Source organism: Thermobia domestica, chromosome 4 (genome assembly GCF_964235325.1).
Source record: "Thermobia domestica chromosome 4, izTheDome1.hap1.1, whole genome shotgun sequence".
In the NCBI taxonomy this organism is placed as follows: domain Eukaryota; kingdom Metazoa; phylum Arthropoda; class Insecta; order Zygentoma; family Lepismatidae; genus Thermobia; species Thermobia domestica.
In genome coordinates, this window is record NC_137457.1 from 311,618,176 (window position 1) to 311,637,973 (window position 19,798).

At 37.5% G+C, this 19,798-nt stretch overlaps 1 protein-coding gene across 1 annotated transcript in view; it reads right to left on the reverse strand.

The window, feature by feature from the left end:
- LOC145684315 (TAF5-like RNA polymerase II p300/CBP-associated factor-associated factor 65 kDa subunit 5L) overlaps positions 1-19,798 on the reverse strand; it is a 73,754-nt gene that overhangs the window by 27,136 nt on the left and 26,820 nt on the right. Inside the window, exons 5-8 of the mRNA XM_081756501.1 lie at positions 17,535-17,654; positions 14,257-14,375; positions 12,144-12,320; positions 2,614-2,766 (exon numbers count right to left, since the gene is read on the reverse strand). Of these exons, the coding sequence (XP_081612627.1) occupies positions 2,614-2,766; positions 12,144-12,320; positions 14,257-14,375; positions 17,535-17,654 (569 nt within the window). The remainder of the gene's footprint in view (positions 1-2,613; positions 2,767-12,143; positions 12,321-14,256; positions 14,376-17,534; positions 17,655-19,798) is intronic.

Here is a 19,798-nt window from a genome sequence, read left to right on the forward strand (position 1 = left end):
TACTTGCGAAGAAATACTCAAAATACAGCACAAGATTTTTCGGATCATCTACGATGTGTGGTATATTGAGAACCACTCTGGAATCTAAAGAAAAATTTTCTCTATCATTATGTATATTGTCACGAGCACTCACCTTTCAACTTCATATCATTTCCATAGCAGAGATCAAATTTTTATAACAAGTTTTATAACCGCACAACAGAAAATGATGATCGTTCTTTATCTCCACACCATAAAGAACTGTCTCCCTTATTATAGCTGTATTGCATTGTGTGTCTGTTGAAAATACAATAGAATATCTCTGATTTGTTTACAACATTTCTCTTTCAGTTCGCTCAAGTTTCTGTCAGTTTGTACACGAAATTGGGGAAGCTTTGTGTATGATGCGTCCATTTTTCACCAAATTTGAACATTATTATAGAGCAATTTTCTTTTTCTGCCGCTTATTTCTCTACTGTAGCTATACTAAAGCTTAGATATAAATTGCATTCAATTGAGAAAAGCAAAAAATTGATGTTTCCAGGTGTTGAACAATGAATGATAAGCGTAAGAACGCGAAATAAGTAAAGGAAGGGCGTTGGTCTATCTATATATTCGCTTTTATTACTTGGTAATATATTGCTTTGGACCTGCGTCCTATTTATATGACACTAATGTGTCAACATCTATAGCACTAAAAGTTATAACAGAACTAGAATAACTTTCCTACAGTCTGATTGCCGCATAACTATTGCTACCTGACACATATTAGCCAAATGCATTGTTTGCATTAAAAACAAAAAATAACGTTCCCCGAACCATACCCAAATAAGCGTCCAATAATTCAACACACAGGTAAATTTAAGCGTCCATCTTTTACAGAGGGGAAGAAAAAAATGTATCAAAACATTACAGTGAATTAGGACAGGTCTCCAACTGCTCCCTGTAATTAGCAGAACTCGAAAACTTTATTCTTCTTTGTTATAAAAAATAAAATATCAAGCGTCCTAAAAATAGGACGCTGGCTCCAAATGGGTTAAGTACTAATAACGCGTTCGTTTCGCCAATAACGGAGGAAGGTAAAACATGGATATTTAGATAGTTCGCATACTAGTTCCTGTGTAATTCCTTAAACAGCTTGTTATAGGTCCTATAGTTTCTAAGGCAGGGCGTTTCGAAACATGATTTTTCGAATTTTCGGCGGTTCATAACTCTGAAATGAGACGTTTTTCGACCTATGTTTATAAGAACTTTTTTCTTTCATTTCATATAAGGAATCACCTCCCAAAGTTTGTCGGTGGAGTTACCTACCACCAGTAACGTAGCGTGAAGTTTAGAAATGGGTAGGCTGAAATTAGATTCGTAGCTAGAGGGTGGCTAGGAGGGGTCCAGTCCCCTCAAACTTGCAATTGTTTGTTGTATGTATAAATGAGTGTCAAGTGAATTCAAGTTACCGCTTCTCCCCCCCCCCCCCCCCCCCACACACAAAAAGATCCCGCCTTTATTAAAACGATCACGTCTTATGTTCTAACTACGGACCTGGCTGTAATGCTTGATAGAAAAATGCTAATTCATGCAATATGTTCATCATATAATGCAAGAAATAGTATAAGAGTGGTTCTGCTTCATACTCTCCTTACATATATGATTTCAATTTATTAGACAGTCAATAGATTACTAAAAATTCCAATCAATTATTTAAAGAATGTAACAAATGAAGTAATAAGAATTTCATATACTGTTTCAAAGAAACAAATAAAACTGGATATATGGCTATATTAATTGTAAATTCCCGAAATCATACACACAAACTTAACAACTTCATCCATAACAACACATATCAGCATACTACTGGAAAAAGGTGGAGCAGCAGTTCACAGTTAATTGATGATTTTTACAGAAAAAGCTACTTTTAGATTGAAAGTATGATAAAAAAAAAAAAAAAAAAAAAAACTATACCTCATCTGAGTATAGTATCGATCAGTATCGAAAACTTACGGATAGCAACGCAACGCAAAAAATACAACAAGCAATTATAACTGCTATGGCAATCATCACCAACTAAAATGTAAAGTTTACGCTATGATAACGCAAACCAGCACGCAATAAGGTCCCTGATATATTAATAGCTACTATTCATAATAACATTTTTATCTTTTTTTTGGGTTAAAACTTGTTACTGAATGCGAGATTCTAAATTTTTCATAGTCTCTGTTCTGTAGTTTCTTACAAGACCGCGTCCTGTCGCTTTTGTTTCCCCAAATATTCGAAAGGCTAGCCTTTCGTCACCATTCGTCCACTTTCGTTGCATCGTGTTGATTTGTGTATAGCTTATAGTTTTCGTCTGCTGAGGGTGGCGGAAAAGTGATTGTCACCGCCCATTCTTCTAATTCCATGAGAAAAGCGGAAGGCTAGCGGCCGATAGCCTTCAATGCGTTCTTGCAGAAGCTTCGCTTCAACTCGCTTGATGCTTAAACAGCGCATTATAAAATAAATCTATTTTAATAAAATTAATTGTATCACTGTCCAAAAGCAACATTTCAGGCTGATTTATAAATAAATGTATAGTCTAAGCCTTATAGCCTTAATGGACACTACGTCCCTGCCTACCACCCTGTATACTAAGTCTCTTACCTGTATATAGTAACACACTGAAAACTATCCAGTCGCCAAGCTCTCACAGTGGTGTCTTCGCTACACGAAACCATTACTCCTGTATCAGGAAAGAATCCTAATGAATATATAGGCCCACTATGACCACGCATCGCAACCATGTTATCTGTTGAGCTGAAATATTAGAAGAGACAACAAATAAGTAAATAAATAAGCAGTGCACAAATTACTTAAATTCTTCTGGTGCATGAAACCAGTGTATTTTATAAACACTGGCATTATCGCAAGAAGTAGAAAGAACACACCAAAGATGCTATGAACAAATAAATTTTTTACTCCAAGCTGTCTAAGCATTTAAAATAAACAGGATGATAAAGTGTTTAGGGCAAAGTTATTAAAAAAATAAATATATAAAACAAAATAATAATAATAATAATAATAATAATAATAATAATAATAATAATAATAATAATAATAATAATAATAATAATAATAACAACAACTTCAAAGTCAAGTTTACAAACCCTTTCTTTTGTTCTTCGTTTTCTTTCTTTCTTTATAAAATCAATCCAAGAACTACACTATGTCTAACTCGTTACAAGAATTCCATTAACCTTAATCCTTAAGTGTAGATTTCTGTTGGTCCTCTCTGTGAAAAAGAATGTACGCAAGTAGCAAAGAAACATTTTCGAACTTTTATTAAGGTACTTTATTTCAATATAAAAAGTTACAAAGTCTATGTAATTTCATATAGATATTAATGAAAGAGGAAACAACCGATTTTTTTAACACACCAGATTCTCTGTAGATGTGAATTCAATAACGCACAAAAAGAGAAAAAGTGACTGACTGGACCGAGATTTGAACTTGGGACCTCCGGCATACCGTGGGGGTGCGTTAACCACTACGCCACCCAGTCCGTCTCCTAGAACAGCCACTCACCTTCTCACCCTCGAGGTCGGTGCTCTCCACCTGGACCACGTGGGTTGTACCACAGACCACTGCTATGCTTGGACAATCCCTGTGTCCATATATTGAGCACCTATGACGTTGACCTGTCAGTCACATTTTCACTCTTTGTGCGTTATGTAATTTCATTTATTATTTATTTATTTATTTTTATTTATTTATTTATTTTTATTTATTATTATCACATTATTTTCCAGAATTTCTAGAACTCCTGTATCTGGTAAAATTGAGAGATCCCGTTTCATTGAAAAGTATAATTAGTTTCATATGAAAAAGGCTTATCATCTTGAACATCTAGTGTAGCATAGTGTATATGTTGTAAATGTACATATTACGAGTGGCCAACCCATTTAAGTTTAAAGACTACCTTTCACTTCAGAAATCACTGGGAATTTACTTATCATTTTAGAAATCTGCTAGAAGGGATCATAAAGCAATGACAGTGAGCGATAGACATAGTACGACAGACCATCGTGGTCTACCTCTCTCACGATAGTAGACTGCTGTTGACACGTTAGACACCTCTGTTAATTGAGCTCTCTCGTGGCTATCTGGATAGCGTACGTGTCTTTGGCCCGGGAGACCCGGGTTCGATTCCAAGTAGGAAGCTCACAAGTTTCGGACCGCACGTTAAGCTGTAGGTTCACGCCTCATATAACCTCGCAGTTGAAAGGGATGCTGAACTCAAAATCAAAATCAAAAAAGCCGTTACCTTCTAAGATGCGGTTAGCTGAGCTACACTGCCCATTGTCACTCTGTCATAAAAATACTTGCTCTGCCACGATGGAAGTTGGCTTCTAAAAAACACTACAATTACGAATTCTAACACAAAACCATTCATGCTTTTACCATCGTGTTTGGTTAGAAGATATGCTTAAAAAAATACTTAGAAGATATTATCGTGGCACTGAATAAGCGAAATGATTCTTAAAAAAAAAATCTTGAAATATATTGATTTGTAAAATATTTCAATTAATCAAATGTGTTATAACAACTAATTTATATAAAAGTGAAAAAAATACTACGACTGTTCTCTTTGTCCAAATAAACGTGTATGACAGGTATTTTTTTAACCTTTCTTTTACGTGTTACAGGGTTCCAGGCATTTTTTTTAATCGTCAAAAATCATCTCAAACTTGACTGTCTTTCTTAAAAAATGGTATACCCTCTTATATTAAACATCACTTCAGTGAAGAGAGGAACTGGTAGCAGTGTTGGGCAAAATCAATTGAAATCAATTGCAATTGATCAATCAATTGAAAGTAATTGCTCTGAAAATTAATTGCAATTGATTTCAATTGCAATTGATTTCAATTTGTAATTGACAATTAATTTCAATTGCAATTGAATTCAATCATAAAATTTGCAATTAAATTTTCGTCAATTGTTAATTGTTAATTGGTCACCAGGCAATTGAAATTTTTAATTGTTAATTGTCAATCGCAAAGGACGCAATTGAAAAATTTAATTGTTAATTGCAATTGACAATTGAAACTTTTAATTGTTAATTGTAATTGTTAATTGCAATTGAAATCAGCAATTAAAAATGAAGACAAGAAGATGTGAGTATATTGTGTTGTCCACTTTTTACTGTTTTACATATTTCAAATAAGGTACTTATAAGAAATGCTGGATAACTACTATCCCTTCGCCAACCTGGGAAGAAAGCCGTGAAACTAAATATTTTTTAAATATATTATGTTTATTGTTCTATCTCCCTCGAAAGAATTCTATATGCCCGTCATGCATACAATAGGAATCAGCACGAGCGAGTTCGAGCGAGTTTTCTTTAAAACTCGACTCGACTCGAAGCAGACATCTTTGAGCTCGACTCGAGAATTCGGTTCGAAAAATTTCCCCCAACTCGACTCGAATTCGGATCGAGTTTCCATCGAGTTGAGGCAAAACGAGCCAATCCGAGCTTAATCCTTTGTGTAGTTCCAAGTACTACTCTCTTCAAGTATCCTAGATAGACAATATAATTATCAATGATACTACTACTATTACTATAACTAATTATTATTATATCACCGTGTATCTATACAAACATGGAATATAGGCGGTTTGTATTTGAATACTAAAAATTAGTTGACTGTCGATCTCGGTCATTAAGAAATCTTCAGGAGGCAAGGAGGTCACGAGGTTCTAGCTTTGAGTTTAGGAGGAGCAAGTATTCGGGCTCGAGCCAAAAATTGTTAAAAGTTATAGGACTCCAGCTAAACATGTTCAAAACTGCTCGACCGGGGTTTAGGGTTGTCAACGACTCAAGCGGCTCGCTCACAGCTCATTCACTTATCGAACTGAATTAAACCGAGCTGATTGCTTACCCCAACTGAGCCGGTTCGAGCCATCGGCTCAGTTAAGCTGACTCGAACCCAGCCTATGGACTCGTTTCAACGGAACTGGTTCGAGCCATTGGCTCCAATCGAGCCGAGTCGATGACTCGCCTCTACCGAGCCGGCTGAAGCCATCGGTTCAATTGAGCCCAGTCGATGGGTCATCCCAACTAAGCCAGCTCAAGCTGTACGCTCAGTTGAACCGAGCCGAGCCGATTGACACCACTATCCCGGTTGAGCTTCTACTTTGGCTAAAAAATTGGACTGTACAGTTCTCAGCCTTGATGGTAAGAACTACAGTATATACTTATATTGGTGCTCACGGCGTCATTAACTTGTTCCCCCGACCAACAAATTTCGAGGTACTTTGTTTTGCATCTTTATTGCATCTTTTGTGTCGCTTTATGCGCCTATTCCCACATTTTGTGCGTCACCGGAAGTGGGACAAAATGGACCTACAAATATGGCGGAACAAGCTATTGCTGTTCGTCACCAATGAAATTCGAGGTCGTTTCCTTCACATCGTGCTGTGCCGTTTTGTGCGTCTACTTCCACGTTTTGTCCGTCATGGGAAGTGGGTTAAAATGGGCCCCCAAGATGGGACGAAAATGAATCACTGTTCCGTCACCAATGAATTTCGAGGTCGCTTCTTTCGCATCGTTTAGTGCCAGTACCTTGCCGTTTTGAGCGCGTATTTTCTCATTTTGTTTGTCACCGGAAGTGGGTCAAAATGGGCTTCCAAGATGGGACGAAAATGACCAAGAGTTTCGCCACTAACGAATTTCGAGGTCGTTAATTTCACATCACGTACCGTTTTGTCCATCTATTTCGACGTTTTGCGCGTCACTGGAAGACGGTCAAAATGGGCCTCAAATGTGGGACGAAAATGACCCACTGCTCCGCCACTAACGAATTTCGTGGTCCTTCCTTTCGTATCGACTAGTGAATTTTCGTGCCGTTTCGTGCCCCTATTTCCACGTTTTGTGCGTCACCGGAAGTGGGTCAAAATGGGCTTCCAAGATGGGACGAAAATGACCAAGAGTTCCGCCACTATCGAATTTTGAAGTCGTAAATTTCACATCGCGTACCCTTTTGTGCGCCTATTTCGACGTTTTGTGCGTCACTGGAAGACGGTCAAAATGGGCCTCAAAGGTGTGACGAAAATGACCCATTGCTCCGTCACTACCGAATTTCGTGGTCCTTCCTTTCGCATCGACTAGTGAATATTCGTGCCGTTTCGTTTCCCTATTTCCACGTTTAGTGCGTCATCAGAAGTGCGTCAAAATGGGCTTCCAAGATGGGACGAAAATGACCAAAAGTTCCGCCACTATCGAATTTCGAGGTCATTAATTTCACATCGCGTACCCTTTTGTGCGCCTATTTTGACGTTTTGTGCGTCACTGGAAGACGGTCAAAATGGGCCTCAAAGGTGTGACAAAAATGACCCATTGCTCCGCCACTATCGAATTTCGAGGACCTTCCTTTTGCATCGACTAGTGATTTTGCGTGTCGTTTCGTTCCCCTATTTCCATGTCTTGTGCGTCACCGGAAGTGTGTCAAAATGATCAGATAAAATGTCAATGTAAACAAACTGAACAGCGGGAGAACAACTAAGAAACACTTCTAAAATTGGATATATTTTCTGTGAATATATATACAATAACGTACATGTGTTTTCTTTGGGAAGGCCGATGGGGGCTGAATTTGAACGTAAACACTATCTGGAGTGTCACTATACATCTGAGCAACCCCGATAAATATGGATTCGACACAAATATTGTTCATTTTCTACTACTTTTACATATCCCGGTGAACGCCCCCTCAGACCCCCTTGGTTCGAATTGTGAAAAGATCTCCTCTAAGCCCCAGCCGATACCGCGAAAACTATGAATGTGACAAAACATATGCCATTTTCTACTATCGTTTACATATCCCGGTAAAAAAAAAAAAAAAAAAAAAAAAAAAAAAAAAAACCTATGATCCTCTGGTTCCAATTTTGAAAAAACGCCTCTGGCCCGCAGCCGATGCGGGCTGTGTTTGGAAGTGAACGCCTGTGGAAGTATCACCATTCACCTCAGCGATAGCGAAAACTATGGATTTGACACTAATATCGGTCATTTTCCATTATTTTTACATGTCTCGCAATTCCTCACTCCCAGTGACTCCCGGCCCGCAAACAATGGTGGCTAAATTTGACAATCATCGCTAATGAAAGTAACACCATTGATCTCAGCGATAGCGAAAACTATGGATTTGACACTAATATCAGTCATTTTCCATTATTTTTACATGTCTCGCAATTCCCCACTTCCGGTGACTCCTGGCCCGCAAACAATGGTGGCTAAATTTGACAATCATCGCTAATGAAAGTATCACCATTGATCTCAGCGACCGCGAAAACTACGGATTTGACACTAATATCGGTCATTGTGGATTATTTTTACATGTCTCGTGATCCCCTTTATAATACCCCCCTTCCTTAGCTAATGGGGGCTAAATGTAAAGTAAACGCGGTCTTGAGATTCACCATTGAGCTCAGCGACCCCGAAAACTATGAATTTGACATTAATATCGGTCGTTTTTGATTATTTTTAAATGTCTCGAAACTCCCCCCTCTGGTGACCCAAGGCCCGCATACAACGGTGGATGAATTTGAAAGTCATCGCTAATGGTTGTGTCACCATTGATCTCAGCAACCGCGAAAACTATGGATTTGACACTAATATCAATCATTTTGGATTACTTTTACGTTTCGGTCCCCTCCCCCCTTCCCGTTAACCCACGGCCCGCAGAAGAATAGGGTGAATTTGGAAGTTAATGCGATCAGAGTTTTACCATTGATCTCAGCGACCGCGAAAACTATGAAATCGACACTGATATCGGTCATTTTTACTACTTTTACATGTCCCTGTAAACGCCCCCCTGAGACCCCTTATTTTGTCAAAAACGCTTCGCCTTGGTGTGGGACCTGGATCAAGGTATCTTTGACCACAATTTGGTAGCTCTCGGTCAACTTGTCTGGTCTCCAGGCCGGTCTCGGTAAACGTCCCCCTGAGACCTCTCTAGTTCGAAATTTGATAATAATAAAAAAAAAAAAAAAAAAAAAAAAACTCTTCGTCCTGATATGGGGCCTAGACCAAGCTACCCATGACCAAATTTTGAAAAGTTTCGGTCCACTCGTCTGGTTCACAGGCCGCACAAAGATAGACAGACAGACACGAACAAACTCTTTATTTTATTTATATTAGAAAGGTCAGATCCGCCCTTATTGTAATAGAGTGATGCTTGAGCGATTGTATCGTAGAAATTCAAACTCCGATGAGTGATAATTTCATAGGCGTGTTTTATTACGAGTTTAAACTCTTTAGTCAGTAGAGAAGAGGGCTTGAATCATGCGTCAGAGTTGATGACAATGGGTTTTGGTAGGTCTGTGGGTCACAGTGGGTGAAAGTGGTTCATGGTGGGTGGTGGGTCAGAGTGGGTCAGGGTGGGTTGTGGGTAGCGATGGGTGGTGAGTCAGTTGGTCGTGGCTAAAGTTTTCATTGCCCCACGCCCTCTCTGAACTACAGTGTTGAAAATTAATCAGTGAAAATCAATTGCAATTGATCAATCAATTGAAAGTAATTGCTGTGGAAATCAATTGCAATTGAATTAATTGCCAATTAATTTCAATTGCAATTGAATTTCAGAATTCAATTGCAATTACTTTCCACTGCAATTACTTTCAATCAATTGATTAATTGCAATTGATTTTCCATTATTAATGGCCAACTGCAATTAACAATTAACAATTAATTACTTCAATTGTTAATTGCAATTAACAATTAAATTTACAAATTAATTGTTAATTGTTAATTCAATTGAAATTTGCCCAACACTGACTGGTAGACATTGCTACTGATATATATATAAACCTTAGTAATGTCAACTTATTTTCAGCATGAAACTAAATACTGCATCCATTTTATTCACAAAGAAACTTTTGTCTGTTCAGCCTAACATGCATCAAACTTCGTGAGTCTACGCCTATTAGGGTCTGAACTACAATCATTTTAAAAAAAAACTCAGTACTATTTTGAATTTCTTGCCCACATACCTAGTACCATCTATTCATTTATTGTAAGAGCTCTCTTTAATACGCTGTTTATCCTACGATCGCACTGCTGTTATATCTTACTGCGAACATCTCAATGTATATTTCGTGTGCGTCCTCAAGTTTGATGGGGCCTTAGGGGAAGAGATATTCAAATTTTCTAATTTTCGAAAGTTCCCTTTTCCCTCTTCCAACACTTTTTTAAGTCATCGGATGTGCGTAAAACGTACTTATTATGAAACCTGCATCTCTTTTGCGTAAAATGCTTCAAGTTTCGTGAGTTTACACCTATTAGGGTCTCTTCTGCGATCATTTTAAATTAAGTGTTTATTATTATTTATTTATTTACAGTCGACTCACGAGTATCCGGGCTGATGTCGCGGAAGAGGAGGCCAGATAACAAAAAAGCCGAATAGGCCGGAGTTCTATGAACTCACTTCTTTGCCCCACCAATACCAGAAGACAAACTTCTTATACCAAAACTCACTGTTATAATACAGTACGTATTTTCTCACTTCTCATTTGACTCTGTGCTGGTAGTTTATAAATGTCTATCTATAAACTGAAATAGTGATGTCATTTCCTTTCCGTTACCATGGTGATCGCCATCGACTGATAAAGTTGGTGAGAAAGGGTACAGATTTAGAATATAGAAATTATGAATAAAATCAAGAAAATTCATAAAGAAAGAGTAATATCTAAGGAACTTATTTCTAAAAGCGTCACATCTTTAAGTGATAAGGAAGAAATCAAATAATTAATGTAAACGTCATTATCATGTAATCCATCTTAAGAAGCAATTATACACAATATAAACACCCTAACGTGCAGATTGACAAACTGTCGGCACAACGAAAACTGTAAAAATATACAATTAAAAGAAATAGCACGATGTTAATTCTATTGGAACATTTACTTTCCTTATGTTCACTCGTGATAATGGAGGTCCACAATATTAATGTCTCCAATATTACAAAAGAAAGGGGAAAACAAGCAAGCCTATCCGGACCATCGGTGGATACAGGTCAGATCTTTTCTAATATTACCTACCTTTTTTTTTTTTTTTTTTTTAATTTAGAAACAGTATAATAAGAAAATATCCAATTATGAATGATTCAGCTTATATTCTAAACAACTGTTAAACATTAATCCTGTTCACATATGCAATGTTATGATACTTGTATTAATGAATCAAAAATTTTCCAGAATTATTTAAGGTTAATATATGATTATGAACAAAGATTAGTATATTTTTCTTTTTCTATATCTGTTTTTTTTTTTTTTTTTTGAAGTTTCATTGATTAGAAATATTAAAAAAAAAAAAAAAAAAAAAAACATAAATATTTCATTCACTCTAATGTTTGCAATTCCGAAATATTTCATCACTGTTTTCACTTTGCATTTAGGTCCTTTTAGATATTTAGGCTACTTGTTTAGAAAATAAAATGGCGATCACCATGGCAACGAAAAGGATGTGACGTCAAACTATTTCAGTCTATTGCACTGCACGTTTCAAGAATTTATTAGAGAAAAAGTAAGTTAAAGAATACGTACAGTATATGTAAACTGTTCACATTTTAACATAAATTCTGTAATGCTTAACTTAAATGCAGGAAACATAAACAAAACATTAACGTAAATCGTTGGCCTAATTCTTACGAAAATTGACTCAAACTGATTTTACAGTGCACAGATATGAAAAGGTAGCCCTAAGATAAGAGTCAAAACTTGAGGAAATAATGAACAAGGAGCAGAACGCTGCTCTTTTCCTGACACAATTTGCATTTTGCACACGATACGTAGGAGAATCGTAACAGACGCCCGCTTTCTATGCCTTGGCAATGTTGCCAATGCAATGCCTTGCCTTCCTCATTTAATTACGATAAAAGGAAACTAGGCCGGATACTCGGGAGTCTACTGTATTTCCTGCTCTACCGTTGATTTTACTTATGAACCAGCATTTTGTATCTAAATGGTTAAGACTCAAAAGTCACAGAACTCACTAAATATAATCGAAAATAGAATTATCTTTGCAGTGACAAAATGCAGGATATATTATCTTAATGAAACTGTGTTTCCCATTGGTAAATTTTAAGAACCACATCTTTACAACAAAAACATTTATGATTATTTAACAACAAACGAGGACTTACTTGCTCTGTTCTGTTGAACGAGGTTCAGTATCACAGGCCAACCGCACCTGCGAAATATCTCCTTTCCTATCAGGAATGATAAACTTATTCGATGTTAATGACCATAATCGAATTTCTGATGTTTCAAATCCTGCCGCAAGAAGATCAATTTCTGGCGTTGTGATACCACATGTGATACTGAAACAAAGATAAATAAGAGAGATCTGAACATGAATCCAGCTATTTTTGAAGAGAAAAATACACACAAAGCTAGGAGATAATAATAATAATAATGCTTCTGATATTATTATTATTATTTATACGTCTCCCTCGCCTCCCTAGATGTGCTTGGGGTCTTACGACGACAGTACCCCTTTCATACTGCAAGTAATATGTGTACCAATGCTTACTATGCTCCAGACTTATAGTGGAGCATATACACACACACACAATCCATATATTATATATATATATATACAGGGTGTTTCAAAAATTCCCTTATCACCCCTTTTAAAATCCGTACGGATGTATTTATATTGAACTTGATGTAGAAAATACACAATAGGGCTAGGGGCAAAGCTTTCGGATTATTGTTCGTGGACGGCTGCCATCTTGAATTTCATTTTTTTTTTAATTTCAAACGATACGTGGGTCATGTGATAGTACGACCTTAAACTACAATTTGCCCAGGATGTCAACTCTGAAATCAGATTTTATCTATCTTTATGGACATCGACAATTGATATTTACTTGTTACACAATGTGCTCCTTTTTCCATTCATGAAACTAACTGCGGAACGATACCTGGAGATGTTACAGGATCAGATACTGTCAGGTCTTCTGTCGGAAGATGGTACATTTCTCAGTTTTTTTTAACAAGACAGGGCGCCTCCCAACTTTGGCATCCGGGTGTGTCAGTACCTGGATGAACAATTTCCTGGGGCATGGATTAGTCGCCGTGGGCCTGTTGAATAGCCTACCCTATCACCAGATCTCAGTCCAATGGACTTCTACCTTTGAACTATGGTGTATGGTGTGAAAATTCGTGATCTTCGTCCCCTTGAGCAACGTATCATGACTGCCTGTGAGCAAATTTCTCCAGCTACCCTGATCCGTGTTCACAGCAACTGGGAGAGACGTCTGCACACGCGCGTTGCCCAGTACGGAGTACATGTGGAGCAGATTGTGTAACAGGTAAACATCAACTGTCGTTGTCCATAAATTCTCACCAAATAAAGATACATGAAATCTGATTTCAGATTTGATATCCTGAGCAAATTCTAGCCTAAGATCACGTATCACATGACACATATATCGTTTGAAATTATAAAAAAATGAAATTCAAGATGGCGAAACCGCGAACCATCATCCAAAAGGTTTGTCCCTAGCCCTATTGTATATTTCCTACATCAAGTTCAATATAAATATATGAATATATCCGTACGGATTTTAAAAAGCGTGGTAAGGGATTTTTGAAACATCCTGTGTATATATACACACCGGTATATATATAAGATTTTCACTAAGCTTGGAACCACACTAGAAGTTTGCAAAAGATAATATTAAGGGCAGTTAAATTGAAATTGGTAAACGAATAATAATAATAATAATCATAACTTGTATTAGTAACAGTAGTATTAAAGTAATAGTAATAGTCATCTGAGACTCGCCATTGCTGATAAACAAATAATATCTAGAAATAATTTGCCGCACGGAGAAAAGCACCATAGAATGGCACGTGTATTGTCTCTAAATTTATGATAAATTGAGGAAATTACACAAATTGAACTGCAGGTGCGAATTGAATTATATACAAAAACAAGAATAACTGAATCGGGTCTCCCCAGCTTGCCGTGCCGATGCGTTAACCACTATGCTACCTAATCCATTGCTTGAACAAACATACACTCTATCATTCTTAAAGTTGGTGCTCAACCACACAAACTACATGAATTGCACCATAGCTCTTGTTGTGCACATGACAATTCACTGTATACATTACAGAACATCTTTGACAGTGGAATTGTATATTATATTAACAATGAACGAAGAAAATCAACGATTTCATATCATACCAATATCTCACAATTAAGTTTACAAACAAAACTTCATTACACAGAGAAAATTTACTTACTTATCATTGGAATTCATTACTGAGTATAAAAGGAGAGGAGACGGAGCAGGGGGTGCATCACGAACAGCTTCAATTGTTTCTTTCAACTTCTTTATTTCTTCATCAATGCCAGTCGATTCCTATAAAAAAATTAAAAGAATAAAAAATGCGTTGTAATATCTATCTATATACATACAGGGTGGGGCAAATAAAAGTGGCTCAGAGAACAGAGTTCCACGGTACAAAGAAACACAGCAAAGGAAAGGAACTAGTTCCTAACCTGCTTATAGCAAATGTTGGAAATGGCCACCATTCATCTCTTGAATGAACACATGAATGAAACTGACCACAATTTCAGGTGTTCGGACACGTTTCGGATTTTTTTTTTTTTTTGACTTGTTCAAATCAGATCCTGTCTGACGCCATTTTCTGACTAATCGTTGCATTGCATTCTTTGCTGGCACTTTGACACCATGAAAGTCATGAGCGAACAACTAACCACACTCTTTCCACGAATTTGTTTTCACCTAACTTTCCACAACGAGCACCCTCTGCTGTACTGAGTACCATCTTCACCTGTGCATTCCTCAACTCACACTGACACAGCCCGCACTAAGATCTGTAACAGGTAATGTGCGTACATGTGGTGTGGTTCCATACATATATTCACGTCCAATCGTATCCACTCGTCCGAGCCACTTTTATTTGCCCCACCTTGTATATATAAATTTTACCTGTTAAGTTTAAAACCTAATCTATTATATACAGGCGAATGTGGGTTTCTGTCTCCTAGCATCATGCAATTGTAACATAATTTCAAATCTTCAATGTATATTTAAAAAAATGGAGAGAGCACAGTAATAACCAATGACTTTTAAAAACCACTTGGTTGATTTTCTTTTTTCCAGAAGAGGAAATGTAACATAATTTAAAAACTTCTAACATTAAAGATAAAAGAAACAAACGGGCTGAGGATCCGTAAACTCACTTTCAAGGAAGTGAAATTTAAAAAATTGAAAGCGAGTTTACGGAACCTCAGCCTGTTTGTTTCTTTTATCTTTAATTTTAGAAGTTCATTGAAGATTTGAAATTATGTTACACAATAACTACTGAACTAACTGAAATGATACTTAGCATGTTCATTAATCTTAGCCCCCTCAAAGGATCACATGATATTAAATTTATTAAAATACATATCCTAAAGGGGGAGCGCGGTCGGTCATTATTTATGTAAAAACTGAGTATCTCAAATGTTCTTCAAACTGTAGATGAAACTTGGTATATAAACTCCTCATTAGAAATAAACGAACCCATCCTCAGCATTTCAGAAAATTTCATTTTAGCGGGGGTGGCATCTATTCACACACAAATGTATGTATGTATATGTGTGCATTGCAGTACAATTCTGGAATACCTGAAGCATTTCAACCAAATTTGGTATAATATAGCTTAAAATCTGAAGAAAGTAAAAAAGCTGGGAGGTTAGACATACCAACTCCTCGAGGGGGGCAGGGAGGTGAAAAGGGAGGCAAGTGTAAAAATAACATAAACGACCCATGTAAGTGTCTAATCCATAGTTTCGGGGTTGGTGAGATTATTGATGACACTTCAGATGGCATTGAAGCCCAAATTAAGGCAAGACGCCTCTACTATCCCTAGGGGGTGCAAAATACGGCATGTGTATAAATAATGGAAAACGAGCGACATTAGTATCGAATCTAGTTTTCAGAGTATCGAAGTATAGGCATATATCGAGTACTCTAAAAATGGCGCCCACGGATCAGAGAGAATTATTCTAGAAATCAAAATAAGCCCAAACTAGTAGATATTGGTATTACCCGTCTCTACTAACATCGGTATAAATTGTGAATATGAGCAGAAATAAACACAGCATTTGTCAACGAGAAAAGAAACACGCATACACAAACTGCTAAAGATGTGGAGTTAGCATCAACGTCAATAGATTTTAGCCATCTAGCGACAATTGACGTAATTGCTTGATAGACTCACGGAGGAATGCTAATGGTTTAAAGTTTATCTACAACCGTGTCATATCGTGAAATTTTTGGTTGACCCTCGCGCGTAAAGATATATCATTACATAGTATTTCCGTTTCATTTTGATCTGTAAAATAGTTAATAATACCGTAGATGTATTTAGAGAACAGTTGTGCTAATATTGAAAATTATAATTTAAAAATTACATACACGCTGAATGCAATAAATAGGAAATATTGCATTCAGCCACGATCAGGCTATCGTCAGTGTATTAACAAGGAAAAAGAAAACAAATAAATTAGCTTTGTTCTACAATAATAGACTTCTAAACTATGCGCATTCAATACTTACATCACCAGTAATAAGATCAGAAATGGACATTGCTCTTCGGATGCTAAATCAACACCATCAAGAAACAGTTTTGAGCTATATCTTACAATTATTACTATAAGGTGGCCAGAAAGTCCCTTTATACTCGAATTAAATGTGTGTAACAATATAAAATGTTATGACATTTAAGATTTGAACCTTCCATCCTGATCACTGATATGGCAACATTGCTCCTAACTTGAATTGCCATTGATTGCCACGTAACTGCCCGCGGAGGGAGAAAAATAAAGTCTAAGCACGATCACTTCATTGTCTCGCCTTCCTGTGCTTGGTGGACAACAATGACATATCAGTGACTTCACTTTGGAGGAGCGATTCATGGCAAGGATATGGATAGGTTTCGTGAACCGTTCAGTAAAGAGAAACCAAGTCGTCACACTTTAATCGAGATACTCAACCCAAAGCCTCTAGTGTGTTTCGGAACTCGAGGCTTCCCTTCCTCCCGCTTAGCTTGCTCGGAGCTCTGTGACTCTTAACCCCTCTCTGCTTGTTTCGGAGCATTGGGGATTCCTAAGCCTCTCCAACTAGCTTGGACGGAGCTGGGGAGATCCTGTCCTAGGATACTTGGTTCATGGGTCACCTTTCTGTACCTTGTATTAGAGAAGTTACATCATTGTATTATTTCTGTAAAATACTGTTTATAGAATATTTTTTATAATAACAACTGGTAGTGGGAGACGATTCCGCACTAATTTACTCTACCAAGAGTCACCCACCCCTACACAAAGAGAACTTTACAATAAACACTGAAAATCACACAGCGTTCAGTTGTTATTCTTATGTTACTTTGTTTTACTGGAAGAACGAGTAGTCAGATCGAGTAAGGCAACTGAGAGAACAAAGCACTACGAGAAAAGACAGGCAACTGACAGGAATTCACCATAGAAGAATCTGTACGAGGAACACACATACCTTCGATTCTTCCTTATGCTCAACAACTCCATTCACCATGCACTTGATGTCCTCGCCTTCCTCATCCTCTTCTTCTGGAGGATTACTCTCTTCCTCAATATCAAACCACGTTCTCAAAACCTGAAAGCATTGAAACAAACTAGTTAAGATTAGGATTAGGAATTAGATTTCTGGGCTTTCGGCATCTATGGCCATGTTACCCCGTCACTAGGATTAGGATTAGGAATTAGATGTCTGGGCTTTCATTGTCTATGGTCATGTTACCCCGTCACTAGGATTAGGATTAGGAATTAGATGTTTGGGCTTTCATCATCTATGGCCATGTTACCCCGTCACTAGGATTAGGATTAGGAATTAGATGTCTGGGCTTCCATCATCTATGGTCATATTACCCCGTCACTAGGATTAGGAATTAGATGTCTGGGATTTCATCATCTATGGCCATGTTACTTCGTCACTAGGATTAGGATTAGGAATTAGATGTCTGGGCTTTCATCATCTATGGCCATGTTACCCCGTCACTAGGATTAGGATTAGGAATTAGATGCCTGGGCTTTCGGCATCTATGGCCATGTCACCCCGTCACTAGGATTAGGATTAGGAATTAGATGTCTGGGATTTCATCATCTACGGCCATGTTACCCCGTCACTAGGATTAGGAATTAGATGTCTGGGCTTTCATTATCTATTGCCATGTTACCCCGTCACTAGGATTAGGATTAGGAATTAGATGTATGGGCTTTCGGCATCTATGGTCATGTTACCCCGACAGTTATGAGGAATGACGTCCAAGGAAAGGAAGAAAGGATTGGGGAAGGAAAGAAGCCTGGGACCTGTATGTTAGGTACCATCCCGGCATTTGCCTGGTGTGAATGAGAAAAAACTCACTCAGGATGGCTGGAATGAAAAAGCTTTCATATTTTCTCGACCAAGTGTCCCCACCAGGAATCGAACCCTGGATAGCTCGCACCAAAGACAAGAGTGTTAGTGACTACACTATGTGGACCCACAAAACAAATAAGTAATCACTACATCATTCAACAGTATATAGTTTCAAATGCCAGTTCTGATAACTCGTAACACACATTCAAAGCCATTCAGAGCCTAAATAGCTAAAATTAACTATTCTGCAAGTCTAGAGTTTTTAAATGAAACTGATTAAGATCATATAGGTAAGTTAACATCCAGAAAAGAGGAGAATCTCGCGAAAACCAACAGACATACTTGTTCAACAATAACTCACCTGTTCTAGCTTGAACCAAACCAAAGATCCTTAGCAACAAGAGTGAGCGCTCTACTATTGAACCACCGTTCTCCTGGTTCAATTACTATGTACAAAGTGTGATCTAGAAGTACCGTGAATGCAGTTGCATAATACCATCTATCGACGTTGTATCCATTTCAACTAGTAAGCTCGGTAGCCTAAACTTTTGGTACAGTCAGTGTTGAGTTTCAACGAGTTGTGACATGTTAGTTGGCTTCCAGAGGCAGAAGAGTGAGGACGTGTTAAGAGTGTCTTCGCGCGACAACATTAAGTTTTGTTCTAAGCTGCAAAAAAGTGCCAAAGAAGCTCACGAAATGTCAAAATCAGTGTATGGCGATGAAGCTGTGGCATTGAAGACTGTTTACAAATGGTGTGAGCGATTCAAAAGCGGCAAGGAGTCGGTTGAAAATGAGCATGATTTTTTTTTTCAAACAGCCGAATAAGGAATTCGAGAGCTTCCTGATGAACAAAACATCTTGTATGCGTCCGTGAAAAGCATTTTAACCGCCAGTTAAATGGGTAAATGGCTTTCTTCTTCACCACGAAAAGGAGCCGTGTCACACCTTGCTTTTGATCCGCGACCTTTGGCCGAAAAAAATATTCCTGTCTGTCCACATTCACTGTGCTCTCCAGATATAGCACCATGCAACTTTTGGCTTTCCCTCCAAAATCTAAACCCGTGCTTAAAGGAAAACATTTTGACACCGTTCCTGACATTGAGACGGCTACAACCGAACAAGCCCTTCCAATAGAAGAGTTCCAGAAATATTTCCAGTCATGGATTCAACGTTGGAATAATTGCATTGCTAGCGAAAGATAGTACTTTGAAGGAGATTAAATGAAATTCCATGTTAGTTTATTTCTTTGTTTCTAATAAAATTATTCGCCGTATTTTTTGATTACACTTTGAAAAAGAAACTCTTATTTTCAAAAATATTAAAATAAAATGAGGATAATATAATAATTGTTTAGCAAAATAATAATAATAATGCATTCTATC